The sequence below is a fragment of the Phycomyces blakesleeanus genome, assembly GCF_001638985.1.
Source record: "Phycomyces blakesleeanus NRRL 1555(-) unplaced genomic scaffold PHYBLscaffold_12, whole genome shotgun sequence".
NCBI classification, from domain to species: Eukaryota; Fungi; Mucoromycota; class Mucoromycetes; order Mucorales; family Phycomycetaceae; genus Phycomyces; species Phycomyces blakesleeanus.
The window spans coordinates 1,207,388-1,224,402 of NW_017265145.1; the positions used below are offsets into that span (position 1 = coordinate 1,207,388).

A 17,015-nucleotide genomic window follows, 5' to 3' on the forward strand; every position below is an offset into this window, starting at 1 on the left:
AAAACATTTTAGAACAACAACAACAACAACAACAACAACACCACCACCATCGCTACTACTACTACTATTACCACCACCAAAACCACCGCCATCACTACCAAAAAAATATATATGTCTTTTGATCTTATATAATATATATATATTATACTATTAAAATATTAAAATATTTATTTAAACAAGTAAAAAATACTTTCTTCTTCTTTGTCTTTTTATCCCAAGAGCTTTCGTACTCTTGCTTCGACTTCTTTCAATGGAATCTCAATCCCTTGAGAGACGCGATTTTCAAGTGGTGCCAATGAATACGACCCTAAATCCTTGTAGCAAACGTGTCTTTGAAATACATCTTCACTTCCAATCAAATAAAACAAATGATACGTGTTCCGGCACATTTTGTACTTCATCCCAGAGAAAGTGTACATGTTTTCCATATCACAATCTTGAAGCCCTTGTTTTCTATTTCTAAAAGACGAACAGAGAAATGAATATTCTTTCAGTATCAATTGTTTATATATTATATATTTACTAACCTTTCGAGATAACATGGCATAAGCTGTCCCTCCTTTATGCCTTCACTAAGGTGACGCCAGTCCATATAACTTGCACAATATTCTTCATATTCATCATCACCATCGTCTTGGTAAACTGACGAAGATCGACGAAGCAGTTGAAGTGACAATGCTCGCTCTTTTGGATTCTAATTACATATAATTTAGGTTCATTAAATCAAACAAACATAGAAATATTACTTACATATATAGCGCAGTATAGATCTTCATTAACACCCATTATCTTCTCGACCTTCATCCGGAAATAGCTTAGCTTTTCGTGAACAGGATAGGCCAATTTAGCATAATTCTGGAACAATCCCAAGAGCTTTTCCACTCTCTCATCATTGACTAATGGATAAATCTATAAACCAATATATACATACATGTACACATATACATATTTGTTTGTTTTTGGTTTGGTTTGGTTTAAGAATGTATATATTTAAATCGTCCCCCGCCTTTTTATTATTATTCTTATTATTATCTTTTATTATCGTTATTTACTATTGCTCGTATTGATCGTATTATAGTGAATATTATTACCTGTCGTATCATGGATATCAGGAGTTTATCGATCGTAAAGACAGGGTGTGCTCGGGTACCAAAGATATACCGTGCACTTCCTTCAAATACATGTTGCTCGATTTCCCCGGTTAAAAGCTTCTCAATCAGGTCCAACAAGAGAGTGTAGTGGTCAGACGTGAAATCCAGCTTGATATCTATACACAGCATATGTATATGTACATATATGTATACATGCATGCATATATATATAAATACATATATACGTATGTGTATGCGTATGTGGGTGTGTATACGTGTGTGGGTGTGCGCGCGCGCGTGTGTGTGTGTGTGTGTGTGTTTTTGGATTTAATTTGATTTCATTTCCTCTTTAGCAAGAAAAACAAGATAGTGGCGAGAATCTTGCCTTACTCTCCATTTCCCGTGTCTTGAGTCCAACGTCGAATTCAGCCGTCGTTGCATATTTTGCTTGGTTGACGTTGCGCTTGTATTCCAGATCCAGTGCTTTGATGTCTAACAGGCGAGTATAAACCATCTACACACAAGCAAATAAGCGGTATCAATATATGTGTATCAATGTGTCTATATGTCTATATATTACCTGAAATAAGCGTACAAAGCAATAGAACCCGCTATTGCCAAAAAAACTTGGGCGTCTACTTTGTGTAGGATCTGACACAAATGTTGTGGTTAAATGATGTGTTTCTTCCCTTTCTCCCTTTTCCCCCATTTTCCCCATTTCCCCTCTTTTCCCTCTGCATGCTCTTTCTGCTCTTCCTGTTATTTCTGTTTTTCCTGCTCTTCCACCTCTTCCCGTTCTTGTCTCTCCTTCTATTTCTGACTGCCGCGTGTTTTCAGTCGCTTTTTGGTGTGATTGGGTGTCTTCATTAAACAGATCAATGTCAAACAAGGTTGGTAAAAATAGACTCAAGAATCCACGAATCCGGTTGCAGTCCTTGGCCCCATAAAGCAAGTTACGCTCGAGCACAAAAAGAAGAATGTGAATTACGTCTTTTAAGACAGCTTGGTCCTCGAATATGAATGTGTACTGAGGGTCAGGCAAATCATTGTAGCCATCGGTTGGCTCTCGTTGCTGTTTGGTGGCTTGCTCCAAGCGAAGCGCCTCAATTTCGGACACAAGCCGCTTGACAGAATTTGCCTTTTTGTCTTTCTTTTTGAAATTGATTCCTTGATGATCCAATGCACGATAATAGTTTTTGATCTCGGCTTCTTTCCATAATTCTGTTTGCCGCTGCTACATTGCACAGATTGTGTCAAAATGTTTAAAAATCTTGGCGTGGAAATACACCCATACACGTATATATATATTACCTTGCCCTTTTGGAGTACTTCTCCCGTATGGACTAGCCGTTTAAGAACACCCGGTATTGTTTGTGCAGGATCAGTCTGTAAAAGTTTAATCATGTCTTGTCCTTTCTCATTCCCGTACACTTTCTTGATTGCACATGAATAGATTGAAGGTGAAGGACCACCAAAGTCTGGTGGAAGACGATAAGCCTTTTGCTTTTTTTCAGTCATGGTTGACAATGTCTCGGTGACTTTTTTGAGATGGTCGACTGTGGTAGTATTGGCCTGAATATCCATATCATATGCGTAGCGCGCTTCTTCGATCACATGGAGTGCTTCTTCGTACTGGTTCTTTTTAGAAGCAGTGAATCCGCTGTCCTCGCTTGCCCAGGTTGGGTGTGACACATAGTCTGTATTCAATACTTCCCAGCATAGGGGATCCCTGCCTGAGCACTGTTGTTTCCTCCACTAAAGCACAGGAATAGTAAAGGTTTTAATACGTCAGCTGTGGTTATTAAAAAGAAGAAGAAGAAAGAAAATATATAAAATCATATAGAGTCCTTACAGATAGAGAAGCAGCTCTGTAACTTGGTCCACATTCATATTTTTTATCTTCTGGTGATGCAGCTTGTGCATAGGCATACAATAGACTGTGGTCTGGCTCGTTGTAGTTCAGCAATGCTTTGAAAGATTGGAAGAGACTCGGATTGCCTCCCAAGAAAGCTTCAGCTCTGTGGGCAGCCAGATTCTCGTCTATGATTTGTTGATTAAAGAGGTTGATTACTTTGAGAAATGCATTAAAGGTAGTCTTGTTTCCGATGTGTTTTCTAGCTCTCTCAAAGAATCTTTCTTCGTCGTTGGCCAGAACATTCTGAGGTGTGGGTGAGGTTGAACGAAGGTCAGATATGGGCGGTTGACTAGGATGATCATGTTTCGATCTTTTTGGCTATTTTTTTTTTAGAAAATAAAGAAGTTGTATACATATATATGTATAGTTTTAGTTTAGTTTCTTTGTAAAAATAATCCCTCTTTTGGAGAAAAGAGATGTGATTATGATAACGATAGTAATAGTAATGCTTCACTTGCCTGTGGTAAATCATCAAGTGATTCTTCTGCTCGCTTCTTGTGTTGGTCAGAAGTACACCTTGGTTCAGTGGTACTTTCCAACGGAGGCAAGAATTCGATAAAAAGTTTGAAAAGGTCTTCAGAGTCTTTAAACAGTTTGCATATGCTCCAATAGACCTGTTCTGTCGAGACTTGTTTCTTTTGAAATTTACGCAGAATTCCTACAAAGCTTCTATATGTATCTGAATCCTCGCCAAACCTCTCCTACAAAATAATTCAAGAAATGTTTAATGATTATGATGATGATGATAATAATAATAATAATAATATGCCCCTTCCCTTCCCTCCTTTTCATCCTTGTCATCACACAAATGTACGTATGTATACACACACACACACACATATATATATATATATATATATCTGTACAGTCTGTTACCTTTAGTTTTGTTGTGTAGGCAAATGCATCCTGTAGGCTCATGGGTTGCTTTTGATGTTTTTGCTGTAAAGAGTTGGCTGTGTCTGTCGGTAGTATTGTTGTAGTCTTGGTTTGTCCCATAGGTAAACTCGTCTGGACTACCAAACCATTCTCGGTCTGGTTGCACTCAACGCGATACCCGGGTGGTAGGAATGGATTAAATCCAATAATCAAAAAAGGGTAGTCCTTAAACAATACTGTGATTGTCTCAATGACCTTGACAATGTCAGTTCTTTAGCGCATACACACACACGCATAGATATTTATATGTAAAAAAGAAGAAAAATTAGTCTTAATTTTATTTTTAAATGCACAACTTTACAAAAGTACACTAACCTTTTATTTTTAAAATCTTTCATAATTTCTATCAAATTTTGGTAAACGGCTGGTTTATCAGCATAGGTTTTCTTGACTAGTTCGAGATAAACAAGCGCATCAGCAGGATTCAAAGGTTTGTAGCCTTGTTTGTTTGCAATGGACATGTTTTTTGTATGATTGGCTATTGGTGTCCACAAAGATGAGTCGGTGTTCATGGTGGCTGCGATTGAGATTGAGCCATGTGCATTAGAGGGCATAAGGATAGTTGAACGGTAGGGATAGGTTTATCTTGGCCGAGTAAGAGTAGAAAGGAATAACGAGAAAGAAAGAATAGGTGTCTGTTGGTCTGTCTTTCTTTTTTCTTTCTTTCTACCTGTTTAGTGTAATAAGTAAAAGAGGAGAAAGAGAGAGAGAGAGAGAGAAAGAGAGAAAAAAAAGATGTATATAAATAAAATAATAATAAAAGAACCAAGAAATCCTGTACCTGCCGAAGATTTGTTGTTTTATTTGTGTTTGTGTCTGTGTTCTGTGTCTGTGTGTTATATTTATATATATAAATGTGTTTATAATATAAAAATCAAAATCAGGTATGATGTCAAGCTTTTACACTATTCTTTTGCTGCTCTTAAGGAATTGTGTTCAAGCATTAAACGAATCATTAATCGCACACACATACATAAACACATACATATATAGATGATGTAAGGTTAGATGGATACATGGATACATAGAGAAAGAGATAATGTGTAATTGAAGACTATCTCATGTATATCACAATCATATGTAAAGGTTAAAGAGTTCAGTATTATTACTACCATTTCTATTAGTTATTTTTTCTGGTAAATATTACAAAGAGCTTGTGCAAATATAAGGAAAATAAGCATAAAGAAATCACTCCTGTCTTGAAGATGGGAGCTCACCAATTACTCGAGAACAATCCTTCTTCTCTCGGGTACAACGTTGCTCTGGAACACTACACCTTTTGTTTTAATATACGTATGTATACAAAACTCAAGAAATATAACATATTTTCCAGAATCCAGCAGTTTTCTCTGGTCCCTAAACTACCTATAGAAGACTTTATAAGTAAAACTTGTGAATACAAGATAAATATTTCAATTCATAAATAAGGCCTTGTATTATTCATGTATATAATTTGTATATAGACATCGTGTCCCAAAAGAGGTTTTAAAAGAGACGTGTTCGAAAAAATGTAATATATTAGGGGTGGTCAATTAAAAACAAAAAGTTGCAGTTTAAGAAAGGCTAAATTAAGCATTTTTTATGTGATATCTCATTTGTCTTTATTATTACTTTTATTATTACCAGATATACAAGATAAAATCTATTCAATCCTAACGCCGAGCCTTAGTCTGTATTTTATTCGATAGTAACTGGTACAAGGTTAGGCGTTTGACCATATATTTTAGTTTGTCGCATAAGCTTTTTACTCGTCCTGAGCTCTTCCTTACACCAATTTTTTTCTTTCCAAATGCAGCAGTCGAAAAATAAAGTTTGATCAATTGCTTTCATTGGATAGTTTTTAAAAGCAAGTGACCAATAGAATGTTTTAAATTTGAAGACCGTTATTTATTTATTTTTGTTACACCCTTACCTTTCCTCTGGTATTTTAAACCTTTGCTTTTTTTTTCTTACATGAGACAATCTATAATCAGTTTTAATCGAGTTAAGACATAAAGAATACTTAAGAGATGTATTTCTGGTAAAATGTTAATGAAAACATACAAGCATAGAATTGAAAACTTTATTTCTAGTTTTATTAAGATATTATATTCCCGTCTTTTGTGATTGGTTAATAAATAGATTAATTGTGACTGCGATTCATGTGAGAGCATCGTTTTTTAACATCCTCAGTCGCGCTTATACTTTTCTTATTTTTTTTTCCTAGGAGAAAATAAGAGAACAAAGATGTTTAGCAATATTTGACACCTGTGTGCACGATAATGTGAAAAACATATTCACAAACTGAGACAAGATATTACGCGATTATTTTCTTCTTTCTCAAGTAAAGTTTATAGCTTGGCAAATATAGATCTCTCTCTCTCTCTTTTTCGGTGTTCACTTCTTGATCACATAAAGATAATTTAATAAAGAAGTATTTTTTTAAAAGAGTTTATTTTCTATCTCCCTTTGTTACTGTTTTTCTCAAAATATGATTGTCTACGTTATAATTTTTCTATCGCTACTAAAACTTATATTCGTTTTATTCATTTATGTATTTATGTATGCATTTTGTTGATTTATTAATCTTCTAATTCGACACTGACTATACCGTTAAAAATTACATATGCAAACAAGAAAGTGACACCTCCAGCAATAGACCACACTCTTTTACGCTCGAAATCGATTTCTTCATCCGACTTCTTCTTCTCCTTGTTCTGTGACAAGTCTTCTGGCTTGAATTCGTCCTTGACGACAGAGAAGAAGCTGCGTGGGTTGGACAACAGAGTACTCCAGGTAGAGGGGATATCTGCAGCAGGACTAGACAGTGTCTGGTCTTCAGCAAAATACGTGTCCTTGAAGCGATCGCAATATTGAGCAAGGCGGGGATATTCTTGCTTAAGAATGTGTTGTAGTCGACGGTGGGCAAGGTTTGGATAGAGGTGAAGGGCAAGGTATCCAAATACGACACAATCCAGAGTGGATGGCCTGTTTTTTTTTTGTTAATTTTATAATTAAGTTAATCAATTGATCAAGCAAACAGTTAAGCAATATTTCATATATTTTTTGTAAACTTACTCATCACCAAACATATACTTTTGGTCACCCAACTTTTTGTCCAATGTACCATAAGTATCCCTTGCTAATTGATACATCTAATCTCACAAAAATCATATTAGTCTACAGCATAAATATTTTCTTTAATCACAATTATTCGTATTAATTGATTAAACGATTTTTACATGGTGCCATCCTGTACGTTGAAGTTCCTTCATTTCCTCGACTTCATTTTGTGGTAATTCAACATCGTCTCCGATAATCTCGATGTTATATTTGGCGAGACGTGCCTGGGCATTCTTTTTCAGTTGAATTGGAACAAGGTAACGCGAAGGAAACGAGAGAATTTGGCCATAGATGGGTCTAATTGATTTGACAAAGTTTGTCATGTCTGCATACCAAGTAAATAGCTACACACACACGCATATATATATATATATGTAATTAATTACTTATTTCATTGACTGATCAATTGATTTATTATCTCTTTCTTTTGTACTTTTGTAGTTTTTATAGTCTTTTTTTTTTAAAAAAAAAATATATATATATATAATAATTATATTTACCATGATGTCGTATAGTTTCTCTTGAACCAAGGAATTATATCTATCATAATCTAAACATTTAATATATATATATATGCATAAAGAAACATAACACACACACACACACACACACACACGTATATATATATATATATATATATTGCAGAAAACCTACGCAAGTGAATCGGCTTTTTGTTCGGGATTCAGGTTCGAATTGCCATTGATTCCCTTTTTGGTAAGATGAGCAATGATGCGATCAAGACCTGCAATCCACACTGCACCATCCTTCAACAAGGGTAATTCACCTTGAAATCATTTTTTATTATTTATTTATTTATTATTATTATTACCATGCACTCAAGAACCGATCATTGTTTGTACACACAGTGAACAAATATTCAACCTTTTTTCTCTCTCTTTTATTCTTATTATTACTGTTATTACTATTATTTTTCAAGGTTGTTCTACAGCAAGTATTATTTTATGTTATGTTCTTTTATTTATTGTTATTTAAGAAAGACATGGTATATATATATATATATATATATATATTTATTTACCGGTGGGACTTGTCTGTGGATCGTTGGAATGAACAACTGTATATGGTTTGTTGAGCATTCGAAGATAGGCTTCGGCGACAATGCATTTTGGGTCAATCGAAGGTGCATCGAGAGCAGGAGACCAAACGTATAGCTGTACACTAGACATCTTTTTCTGTTTTTTTTTTTTTTTTTTGGTATTATTATTTTTTGTATAGGAAATAAAAAGTTATATAAAGTGTGTAAAGTGTATAACGTATATATATATATATATATATTCGAGTAATTAAAGTAATTCTACTGTCTCCGCACAAGGGTTGATATGTCAGTGTGTAAATAGACAAGGCTATTGTTTTTACAATAGGCTCCTGGGGCTTGTACAGATCACGTGCTTATGTTGCACATGCCTTTACGCATACAGCTTTAAAAACACGTATATGCATACACAGCACACTATAGACTATACATACATAGACAACACAGATACACACAGAGATGCATGTATAAATATTCTCTCTTTATATCTCTATCTCTTTACTTTCTTCAATGTTCACTATTGTTCATTTCTTTTTTCATTATTCATTTTTGAGTTCTATTTATCAAGAGTGACTGGTGCACCTTCATTGATCTTGACATCCAAATCCTTCTTAATCTGAGCCTCAAGATCTCTAATGTCTTGGATGCTCATGCCATACCAGCTGTCAGTCCAGCAGAACAATTGTCTATTAATATAGAGAGAAAGTAAAAATAAATAAAAAGAGTTATATATATATATATATGTGTGTGTGTGTGTGTGTGTTTGTAAGTAGTGCGCATACACATATACGCACATACACAATGAAATAATCATGTCGTAATTTAATTTAATTTAATTTAATGTAATGTAATTTAATTACCTGTGAAACTTGATGAAAAGATTATGGATTGCCTTGGCAATAAAGGACTCAACCTTTGTCTGAAGACCAAACCACTTGAATTCAATGTAAACAAGCTTGTAACAGGTCATGACAGGTTCGCACTTCTTCTGCCAATCTGGCTCAGACAATGGTCCACGTCCAGTCTTTACAGATTTAACCAATTTGGGATCTTCTTCTGGCTTGTAATCCTTGGCATCAATCTTGTCGTTGGCCACATCAATCATAACAATCTCACGCTTCTTGAGATCTTTAATACAGGCAAAGAATTAATATCAACTTTATAACAAGCAGACAAACAAACAAGTATATGTTGTACACGTCTCCCACACATAAACCCATGCACAATACACAATACATGTCTAATCTACTCACCAGCTTCTGGGATATTTAATGCATTTGGCAGTTCACCGCGAGAGTTGTTTACGTGTTGTGTCTCATAAACAATCGAAAAGTTGTCTTTCATCCAGCCATTCTATACACCCGATTGGTATTGTTTTGGAATAATATATAACTAATAAGTAACCACTCAAACAAAATACCCCTTCTACTTCCATATCCACCTCCACACAAACATCCATATCCATATCTAGCCTCATTTTCCCCTCCTCCCCCTCCCTTTCTCTCATCCTCATCCTCGTCCTCATCTTCGTCCTCGTCCTTATCCTTGTCTTTTCCCCTTCCCCTTGTTTTCTTGTTTTCTCCCTGATTCGTGTTTTAATACCTTGAGAACTATTGTGAAGATTGATGACATGTAAATATAAGTATAAAATATAAAGCTTAGACCACAATCTCACTCTAAGCAAGAAACCAACTCACCAGTTCTACAATGAGGATAAGCGTTCCATGCCTAGATTTTTTTGGGAAGATGTTTTATGTTGGAAGAAAGAAAAGAAGAGTAATTAGGTAAATAAATATATGTAGAAAGAGAGAACCCCCCCCCCCTCTCTCTCTCCAAATTCTTATTATTTTGTATTAGAAATTTCAATATTCTTGTAACCCCAATAAACCCCAACTATAGGGTTATTTATTTATTTATTTAAAGTTATAACGATTATTAATGAGTATTACCTCTTCATACAAGTCAAGCGAGCCAGTGGGTGCAACAGCACGAACAAAGGATGGTACTCGTGAAGCCAATCGGAAGATCTTGTAGGTGTACTGACCCTTTTCGCCGTCTTCCTTTTCATAGGGTTCGTTCTTAAGAACCTCTACACCTTCACCTCCACCAGTCTGTTCCTTGGAAGCCATTGCAGTGGCATATAATTGTGCTGAGATGAGAAAGACAAAAGAAGAAATGTGTAATGTGGTATTGTGTGGTTTGAAATGTTAATACTGGAGATAGAATGTTGTTATAAATGAGATCATCTCACCAACTTGGTACTCTGCCTCAGTACAGTTGTTGATAACACGGAATTCCTTGATGAGCATGGTGTAGATAGAAAAATAAAGTAGAAAAGTAAAAGGAAGTAAAAAATATATATAATAAAATTAGAGGATAAAATAAAATATATATATAAATAAATAAATAAAAATAATTAAGATACAGAGACAGAGAGAGAGGAAATAAGAGGAATTAAATAGTTAACATAAATAGACTAATAATAGATATAGAAAAATAATATATATATATATAAGATAGCAGACAAGACAGGCAAACAACTAGTTAGTCAGGCTATTGGTCATTGGTCATTGGCCATTGGCTATTGGCCATTAGTTATTGGTTGTTCAGACAAGCGGACAAGTAAGCAGAATAGTACATATGTATATACATAGTAGATAGACAGGCAAACAGATAGTATATTGATATAATTTGATAGGCTCAATAAAATGGAAGTCTTTTGAAATAGGAATGTAAGTTGGGTTTGTTATCGGAGATTGTGGACCTTTTGATATATATAATTTATATTGCTTTCTTCACTTTTGTTTCCAACCCCGGAATTCAAGCTTTTCTTCCTTCTTCTTTTTTTATAATTAGGGATGCTTCTTTGGATATATATATATATTATTTAATTTGTATGAACTGATATATGCTGAGCCGTGCTGAGCTTATTAGAGCAAGAGTACGACACAGAAGAAGAAGAAGAAGAATAAAAGAAGAATAAAAGGAAGAAAGTAAAGGCTTTGGGCAGAACCGAATGTGATTATTTTATGTTTTATTTGCTTGGCTAAAGTTTCTCAATTATGATTGGTCTGGATAAATAGAAGGTCCTTTTTATAAAATAGACTCACGTCACTTAATGCCCTTTATTTATTTCTTTCATTTTTCTTTGTCTGATTATTATTTTTTAAATATAAAAATCTACAGAGAGGAAACAGGTACACAGGAACACAGGAACACAACTACACCGACAAGAAAGTTTAAATAGATATAAAGACATATAAAGATAAAGCTTTAATGGACTTCTTTATATCCAAAGCCGAAAGAGAAATACTAATAATAATAAGAAGAAGAAAAGAAATGATATCATGAGAACTCCAATATATTCTTGGGGCCAAATTATCCGGTTTAGTTACAGAAATGACCTTTAGCCCTTTTCTTTCTAATGATGATAATGATGATGACGATAATTAATTGATTAGGAAAGTAAATATATATATAGATAGATAGATGTAAAAGACTGTATTAATATAAATCTTTTTAACCTTAATTTTATATCGTTTTTGGTTATTCTTTAAACAGCATTGAACTCCTTTTCTTCCTTCTCCCTTTCTCCTTACTTTCTTACTATATTATACCGTTACAGTATATATACTGCTTGTTGGCCCACTTAATCACTTCATTTGCTATCAAATTGGTAGAGTGATTTGATGAATTACAGTTCTTGAAGATTCCAACTTATTGTGCAAAAAGTAAACGAAAACGAAAAAGGTTTATCAAATTAAGATAAAAATTGTTGCATAAAATAATTACGTTATCCTTCAATATATTGACTTATTCTACCCTCTCAAAAATAAGCTGCATTTCATATATTTGACTTCAAGTGAACACATTTATTTAAATAGCCAAATTTGGCATTTCTATTTTATTTTTCATTTTCTTGCTTGCTTGATATATTATATATCTATAGCTATGTACATTATACAAAAGTGAAATAAATATAAAGACAATATAGTACTCCTTTTGTATACATCAATTGTTGTTTTCGCCGTCATCTTCATCGTTAACGTTGATAATTGATTTGGGTTTTTTGCAAGGTTTTTTGAATTATTATTATGTATTATGTATTATTAATGTATTGACATTGATATTATTATGATTATTATTATGATTATTATAATTATCGTTATCGTTAATGTATGTATATTCCTGCCTTTTTTTCAATTTGTTTGACTTTTTTTCTTCTTTCTTTCTTTCTTTTTGGGATTGGATTGGATTGGACTGGTTGGACTGGTTGGGTTGGATTGTTTTCGTGATATTTTAATTGGATGCGTTTTTATTTTTCGTGATATTGATTTTTTGCGCTTTTTGATTTGTTTTTTGGGTTTTTGGGTTGTTGTGCGTCTTGATATTGTTTCATTCTTTCTTTACTTGGAAGAGGTGTACTTGGTGACGGCCTTGGTACCCTCAGAGACGGCGTGCTTGGCCAACTCTCCGGGGAGGATAAGACGGACGGCGGTCTGGATCTCGCGGGAGGAGATGGTAGAACGCTTGTTGTAGGAGGCCAACTTGGAAGCTTCGGTGGCAATGCGCTCAAAGATATCGTTGACAAAGGAGTTCAAGATGGACATGGCCTTGTTGGAGATACCGGTATCGGGGTGGACCTGCTTGAGGACCTTGTAGACGTAGGAGGAGTAGGTCTCCTTGCGGGTAACTCTCTTCTTCTTTCCATCGGCCTTGACCTTCTTCTCAACAACCTTGGCAGGGGCCTTTCCGGCAACAACGGGCTTATCAGTCTTGGGGGCCATTATGATGATGAGAAAATGAAAATAAAATTCGGGATTTTGCAAAAAAAATAAACCCCCACTAAATCAAGCTTCCCTTTTTATATAAAGAAAAAAAAATTGGTTTTTTTTTTATTCTTTTTTTTTTTTCTTAAAAAAAAATTAAATCAAAAAAAATTGGTTGGCAGGGTCGTACGCGCAGAAAATCGCGTAGATTTTCAAACACATTATGTTATATTATAAATAAATGTATATATACCTTAATTCATAGCAAACATATCCAATTCTACGTAATCTTTCTTATATAAATATTATTTTTGTTACATTATGCTACACATGCACTACAGATACACTACATATGAGCTTTCACCCCTTTCTCTCTACATATTTACATATAATATAAATTAATTACTAAATTAAAAATAACCAAAAGAAAAAAAAATTGCTTCAACTCGTGCAAGTGACTGCTGTCTTAATAAATTCAACGCGATTGATTCTTTTTTTTTAAAGCAATTCATATATATAAAGACATTCAACTACTTCTAAACCGTGTCAATATATATTAAACTATTCAATCTAACACGTTTAGTCACGTAAATGCACGCTTTTTATTAATTATAGTCAATAAAAAATTTCAAAGTTGAAAAAAAAAGTAAAAAAAAAATATATATATACTGGCGCGTTTATTCAAGTTATTAACAATATTTTTTAAAATAAAAAAAAATCTTCAAGTCTTATTTTTTTTTTTCAGTATCCATATCGAGTAATCTAAATCTATATTTTAATTTTAATTTTTATTGGCCAATAAAAAACAAGGAAAATACAGAATTAAAAAAAAAATACAAGTTTGCTGTGACGTTGATTTGCTGTCCAAAAAAAGAAACAAAGGCAAGCTGTGTGTAAAATATGTGTGTGATTATTATTAAATATATATATATAAGCTAATCTGGCTTTTTCCTTTACAAATTTCACCTTTTTTTTTGTTCTTTATATAACAAGAAATTATATAAATCACACTTCTTTCGCTTATTAAACCGAATACCTTTTTCAAATAACAATAACAAATATGTCTGGAGGAAAATCTGGAGGAAAGTCTGCTGCTGGTGCCAAGTCCCAGACCCGCTCTGCTAAGGCTGGTCTCCAGTTCCCTGTCGGTCGTATCCACCGTCTCTTGCGTCGTGGAAACTACGCCCAGCGTGTTGGTGCCGGTGCTCCCGTCTACCTCGCTGCTGTCCTCGAGTACCTCGCTGCCGAAATCCTCGAGTTGGCTGGTAACGCTGCCCGCGACAACAAGAAGTCTCGTATCATCCCCCGCCACTTGCAGTTGGCCATCCGTAACGACGAAGAATTGAACAAGTTGCTCGGTCACGTCACAATTGCCCAGGGTGGTGTTCTTCCCAACATCCATGCTACCTTGTTGCCCACCAAAACCAAGAAGGCCGGTGTTTCCCAGGAGGTTTAAATTCCCATCTCATATAGATATATATACATATTTACATCACAACTCAACCCAATTCCACCATTCAACTCAAGTCAAGTCAAGACCATTCCTATACAACATCACACACCACACACAAAACACAAAACATGTTATATATTTATATATATTTATATATGTATTCTTAGAGACATTTTGTCCTAGAATTTGTTGATTTTTATTATATTACTGTTATTATTATTATTACTATTATTATTACTACTATTACTATTTACCATTGCTACTGTTATTGCTTGCCTAAAATGTGATTTGAAATGATGAGATATACAATAATGACAACAAGATAGATAAGTGCTCACAAACACACGCATACATTTCATATGTACAAAACAGCCTATTTGGTTTGGTTTTTCTTGGCTGTAAGATTTATTCGGCTGTTATCATGTATTGTAGTGAAAGGAAATCTATAAAGCTACATATATAAAAGGTGCCTGTTGAAAAGAATTAACTTTACATACTTTATATTTCCAAACGATTTGTAATTTTGAATATTTTCTTTATCTCTTTCTTTCTTTCCGTTTACAATGAAATACTATATGTATATATTACTTTTACATAATGTGATCTACTTGTGCTATATGGTATGTATATAAGCCTTATAGCTAGTGCGTACTTTTACCTGAATTTTTGTACATTAAAATACATTAAAAGAATGAAATATATATATAAAGTATAATAAATATCAAAAATATAGAATGAGACCTAAAGTCGCTTATAATTTAATCAATAGCAATCAGTATGTACGTACACTTCCACACTCACACACGCTTGTAAGAAATATTTAGATCAAGCGATTTATATATGATCAACATTAGGATACACAATACACACTTTCAAACACATATAAAATATGTAGAGTTGTTATTTACAAGGTTAAATATATTAATTAAAAATAATTTGAAACAAGTTTCATGGAATTGTTGTTAATAAAAATATATAAAATTAAAATAAAATATCTTCTTCTCATACTACTGCTACTACTGTTGCTGCTACAAAGACAGTTAGGCAGGCAGACAGGCAGATACATAGATGTGATGGGTTGGTTGATAGGTAGATGGGTAGATAGATTGCATGAAATAGAGAGATAGTTAAGGTGGATTATTTTGTGCAAGGAAAGAGACGCCAAATTATAATCGTATTATAAAAAAAAGAACGTTTGTATTGTTGTTGTTGTTGTTGTTGTTGTTGTTGTTGGTGGTGGTGGTGGTGATGGTGGTGATGATGTTGGTTCTGGTAGTTGCTTAACCTCCGAAACCGTAGAGAGTGCGACCCTGTCTCTTCAAAGCGTAGACGACATCGAGGGAGGTGACGGTCTTTCTCTTGGCGTGCTCAGTGTAGGTGACGGCATCACGGATGACGTTCTCGAGGAAGACCTTGAGGACACCACGGGTCTCTTCGTAGATAAGGCCAGAGATACGCTTGACACCACCACGACGTGCGAGACGGCGGATGGCAGGCTTGGTGATGCCTTGGATGTTATCACGAAGAATCTTTCTGTGACGCTTGGCTCCTCCCTTTCCGAGTCCCTTTCCTCCTTTTCCGCGGCCAGTCATTTTAGTATATAGAAGTAAGTAAGAAAGTGTGAGTGGGTAGAGTGGTGTTTTTGAAAATAACAAGAAGAAAAAGAAAAGAAAAGTTAGAACCGGCAGTCGATCGGATCACACTTTTATAGAAAAATCAATCAATCAATCAATTAATTAATTACTTTACCAACCAAACAGCCAAAAAAAAATTGTTAAAAAAAAACCCGTAAAAAAAACTAAAAAAAAAAAAAAAAAAAAAAAAAAATTCGTCACGAAACTTATCTTCATTACTTACCTAATCTACTTGCTTATTTTATTTTCTTTTTTTGGATTTTTTTTTTTTACCCATTTTTTCTAAATATATAAATATTATGTATGTATATTGTATGTATATTGTCTGTGTGTATTGACTACATTGACTCTCATCAAACCTTGTGTTATGTACATTTTTGATAAATGATAAAAAAAAAGATATAAAAAAAACGCGGTGTAGCGTGATGGCGGATCCTTAATTTTATATAAATTTATGTGTACACATACACACATACACAAATACTTCTTTATCACCATGACAACTTTAAAAAAAATAAAATTAGAATGTTCACTTTAATACGTACACAATTCATATATTATATTAAATTACATAATTTTAATTCATAAAGCTAATATATATTCTTGCTTCAAAATTATACTTCTTTTAAATAACAAACATATATATATATAAACTTGTTTTATCATTACAATTTTTTTTATTTTTTTCATTTATTTTTTACTTTCAATCAATATTCACACACATTGATTATAACCGTGTTTGAACTACATCGCGAACTCAGCGTGTGTAGAAAAACAAGAAAAAAAATATAAAAAAAAATATTTTTTGTAAAAAAAAATTAATTTTTTTTTAAAAATAATTTTTCGTATTCAACATAGCTTCTGTTGACCATATATGGCTATCAATTCACTTACAAACCTCTCTACTTTGAAAGATTATGGACGCTACCAAGTACTTAATATATATATGTATGTATTTTATTTTGTGCCACGCTTTTGAAGCCGAGTCACACAAAAAAGGAACTTTTTTTTAAAAAAAATAAAATAAAATAATAATAAACTTTACCTTCTGCTTCTTCTTT

At 33.6% G+C, this 17,015-nt stretch overlaps 6 protein-coding genes across 6 annotated transcripts; 1 reads left to right on the forward strand and 5 right to left on the reverse strand.

The window, feature by feature from the left end:
• Positions 1 to 126: 126 nt before the first annotated feature.
• PHYBLDRAFT_77918 (hypothetical protein) lies at positions 127 to 4,640 on the reverse strand. Its single transcript, XM_018443314.1, has 11 exons — positions 4,258 to 4,640; positions 3,883 to 4,153; positions 3,439 to 3,707; positions 2,944 to 3,316; positions 2,403 to 2,846; positions 1,672 to 2,322; positions 1,482 to 1,605; positions 1,092 to 1,267; positions 751 to 909; positions 528 to 694; positions 127 to 459 (listed from the first exon to the last, which is right to left on the reverse strand). The coding sequence occupies exons 1-11, from the start codon at positions 4,494 to 4,496 to the stop codon at positions 210 to 212; spliced, it is 3,123 nt and encodes a 1,040-aa protein (XP_018291078.1). The 5' UTR covers positions 4,497 to 4,640; the 3' UTR covers positions 127 to 209.
• Positions 4,641 to 6,503: 1,863 nt separating this feature from the next.
• PHYBLDRAFT_146352 (hypothetical protein) lies at positions 6,504 to 8,231 on the reverse strand (the record flags this gene model as incomplete). The annotated part of the gene is made up of 6 exons (XM_018431630.1): positions 6,504 to 6,909; positions 7,000 to 7,076; positions 7,164 to 7,388; positions 7,545 to 7,584; positions 7,699 to 7,828; positions 8,084 to 8,231. The coding sequence occupies 6 exons, from the start codon at positions 8,229 to 8,231 to the stop codon at positions 6,504 to 6,506; spliced, it is 1,026 nt and encodes a 341-aa protein (XP_018291079.1).
• A 293-nt stretch (positions 8,232 to 8,524) lies between these two features.
• On the reverse strand, positions 8,525 to 10,516 carry PHYBLDRAFT_187292 (hypothetical protein). Its single transcript, XM_018439360.1, has 7 exons — positions 10,350 to 10,516; positions 10,048 to 10,247; positions 9,796 to 9,826; positions 9,701 to 9,708; positions 9,352 to 9,451; positions 8,959 to 9,226; positions 8,525 to 8,784 (listed from the first exon to the last, which is right to left on the reverse strand). The coding sequence occupies exons 1-7, from the start codon at positions 10,405 to 10,407 to the stop codon at positions 8,655 to 8,657; spliced, it is 795 nt and encodes a 264-aa protein (XP_018291080.1). The 5' UTR covers positions 10,408 to 10,516; the 3' UTR covers positions 8,525 to 8,654.
• Positions 10,517 to 11,948: 1,432 nt separating this feature from the next.
• On the reverse strand, positions 11,949 to 12,916 carry PHYBLDRAFT_134148 (hypothetical protein). Its single transcript, XM_018429623.1, has one exon. The coding sequence runs from the start codon at positions 12,883 to 12,885 to the stop codon at positions 12,505 to 12,507; it is 381 nt and encodes a 126-aa protein (XP_018291081.1). The 5' UTR covers positions 12,886 to 12,916; the 3' UTR covers positions 11,949 to 12,504.
• Positions 12,917 to 13,850: 934 nt separating this feature from the next.
• PHYBLDRAFT_74800 (hypothetical protein) lies at positions 13,851 to 14,587 on the forward strand. The gene has a single exon (XM_018443035.1). It carries the CDS (start codon positions 13,928 to 13,930, stop codon positions 14,321 to 14,323), a length of 396 nt encoding a protein of 131 aa, XP_018291082.1. The 5' UTR covers positions 13,851 to 13,927; the 3' UTR covers positions 14,324 to 14,587.
• A 551-nt stretch (positions 14,588 to 15,138) lies between these two features.
• PHYBLDRAFT_134155 (hypothetical protein) lies at positions 15,139 to 15,966 on the reverse strand. Its single transcript, XM_018429624.1, has one exon. The coding sequence runs from the start codon at positions 15,910 to 15,912 to the stop codon at positions 15,601 to 15,603; it is 312 nt and encodes a 103-aa protein (XP_018291083.1). The 5' UTR covers positions 15,913 to 15,966; the 3' UTR covers positions 15,139 to 15,600.
• Positions 15,967 to 17,015: the final 1,049 nt, after the last annotated feature.

Coding starts and splice junctions, on each gene's coding strand:
- PHYBLDRAFT_77918 (XM_018443314.1), bottom strand. CDS start 4,496: ATGCCCTCTAATGCACATGGCTCAATCTCAATCGCAGCCACCATGAAC. Junction 3,708..3,882: donor CCTACACAACAAAACTAAAG/GTAACAGACTGT, acceptor ATTATTTTGTAG/GAGAGGTTTGGCGAGGATTC. Junction 2,323..2,402: donor AAGTACTCCAAAAGGGCAAG/GTAATATATATA, acceptor GCAATGTAGCAG/CGGCAAACAGAATTATGGAA.
- PHYBLDRAFT_187292 (XM_018439360.1), bottom strand. CDS start 10,407: ATGCTCATCAAGGAATTCCGTGTTATCAACAACTGTACTGAGGCAGAG. Junction 10,248..10,349: donor TGAGGCAGAGTACCAAGTTG/GTGAGATGATCT, acceptor TTCTCATCTCAG/CACAATTATATGCCACTGCA. Junction 9,227..9,351: donor ATTAAATATCCCAGAAGCTG/GTGAGTAGATTA, acceptor CCTGTATTAAAG/ATCTCAAGAAGCGTGAGATT.
- PHYBLDRAFT_134148 (XM_018429623.1), bottom strand. CDS start 12,885: ATGGCCCCCAAGACTGATAAGCCCGTTGTTGCCGGAAAGGCCCCTGCC.
- PHYBLDRAFT_74800 (XM_018443035.1), top strand. CDS start 13,928: ATGTCTGGAGGAAAATCTGGAGGAAAGTCTGCTGCTGGTGCCAAGTCC.
- PHYBLDRAFT_134155 (XM_018429624.1), bottom strand. CDS start 15,912: ATGACTGGCCGCGGAAAAGGAGGAAAGGGACTCGGAAAGGGAGGAGCC.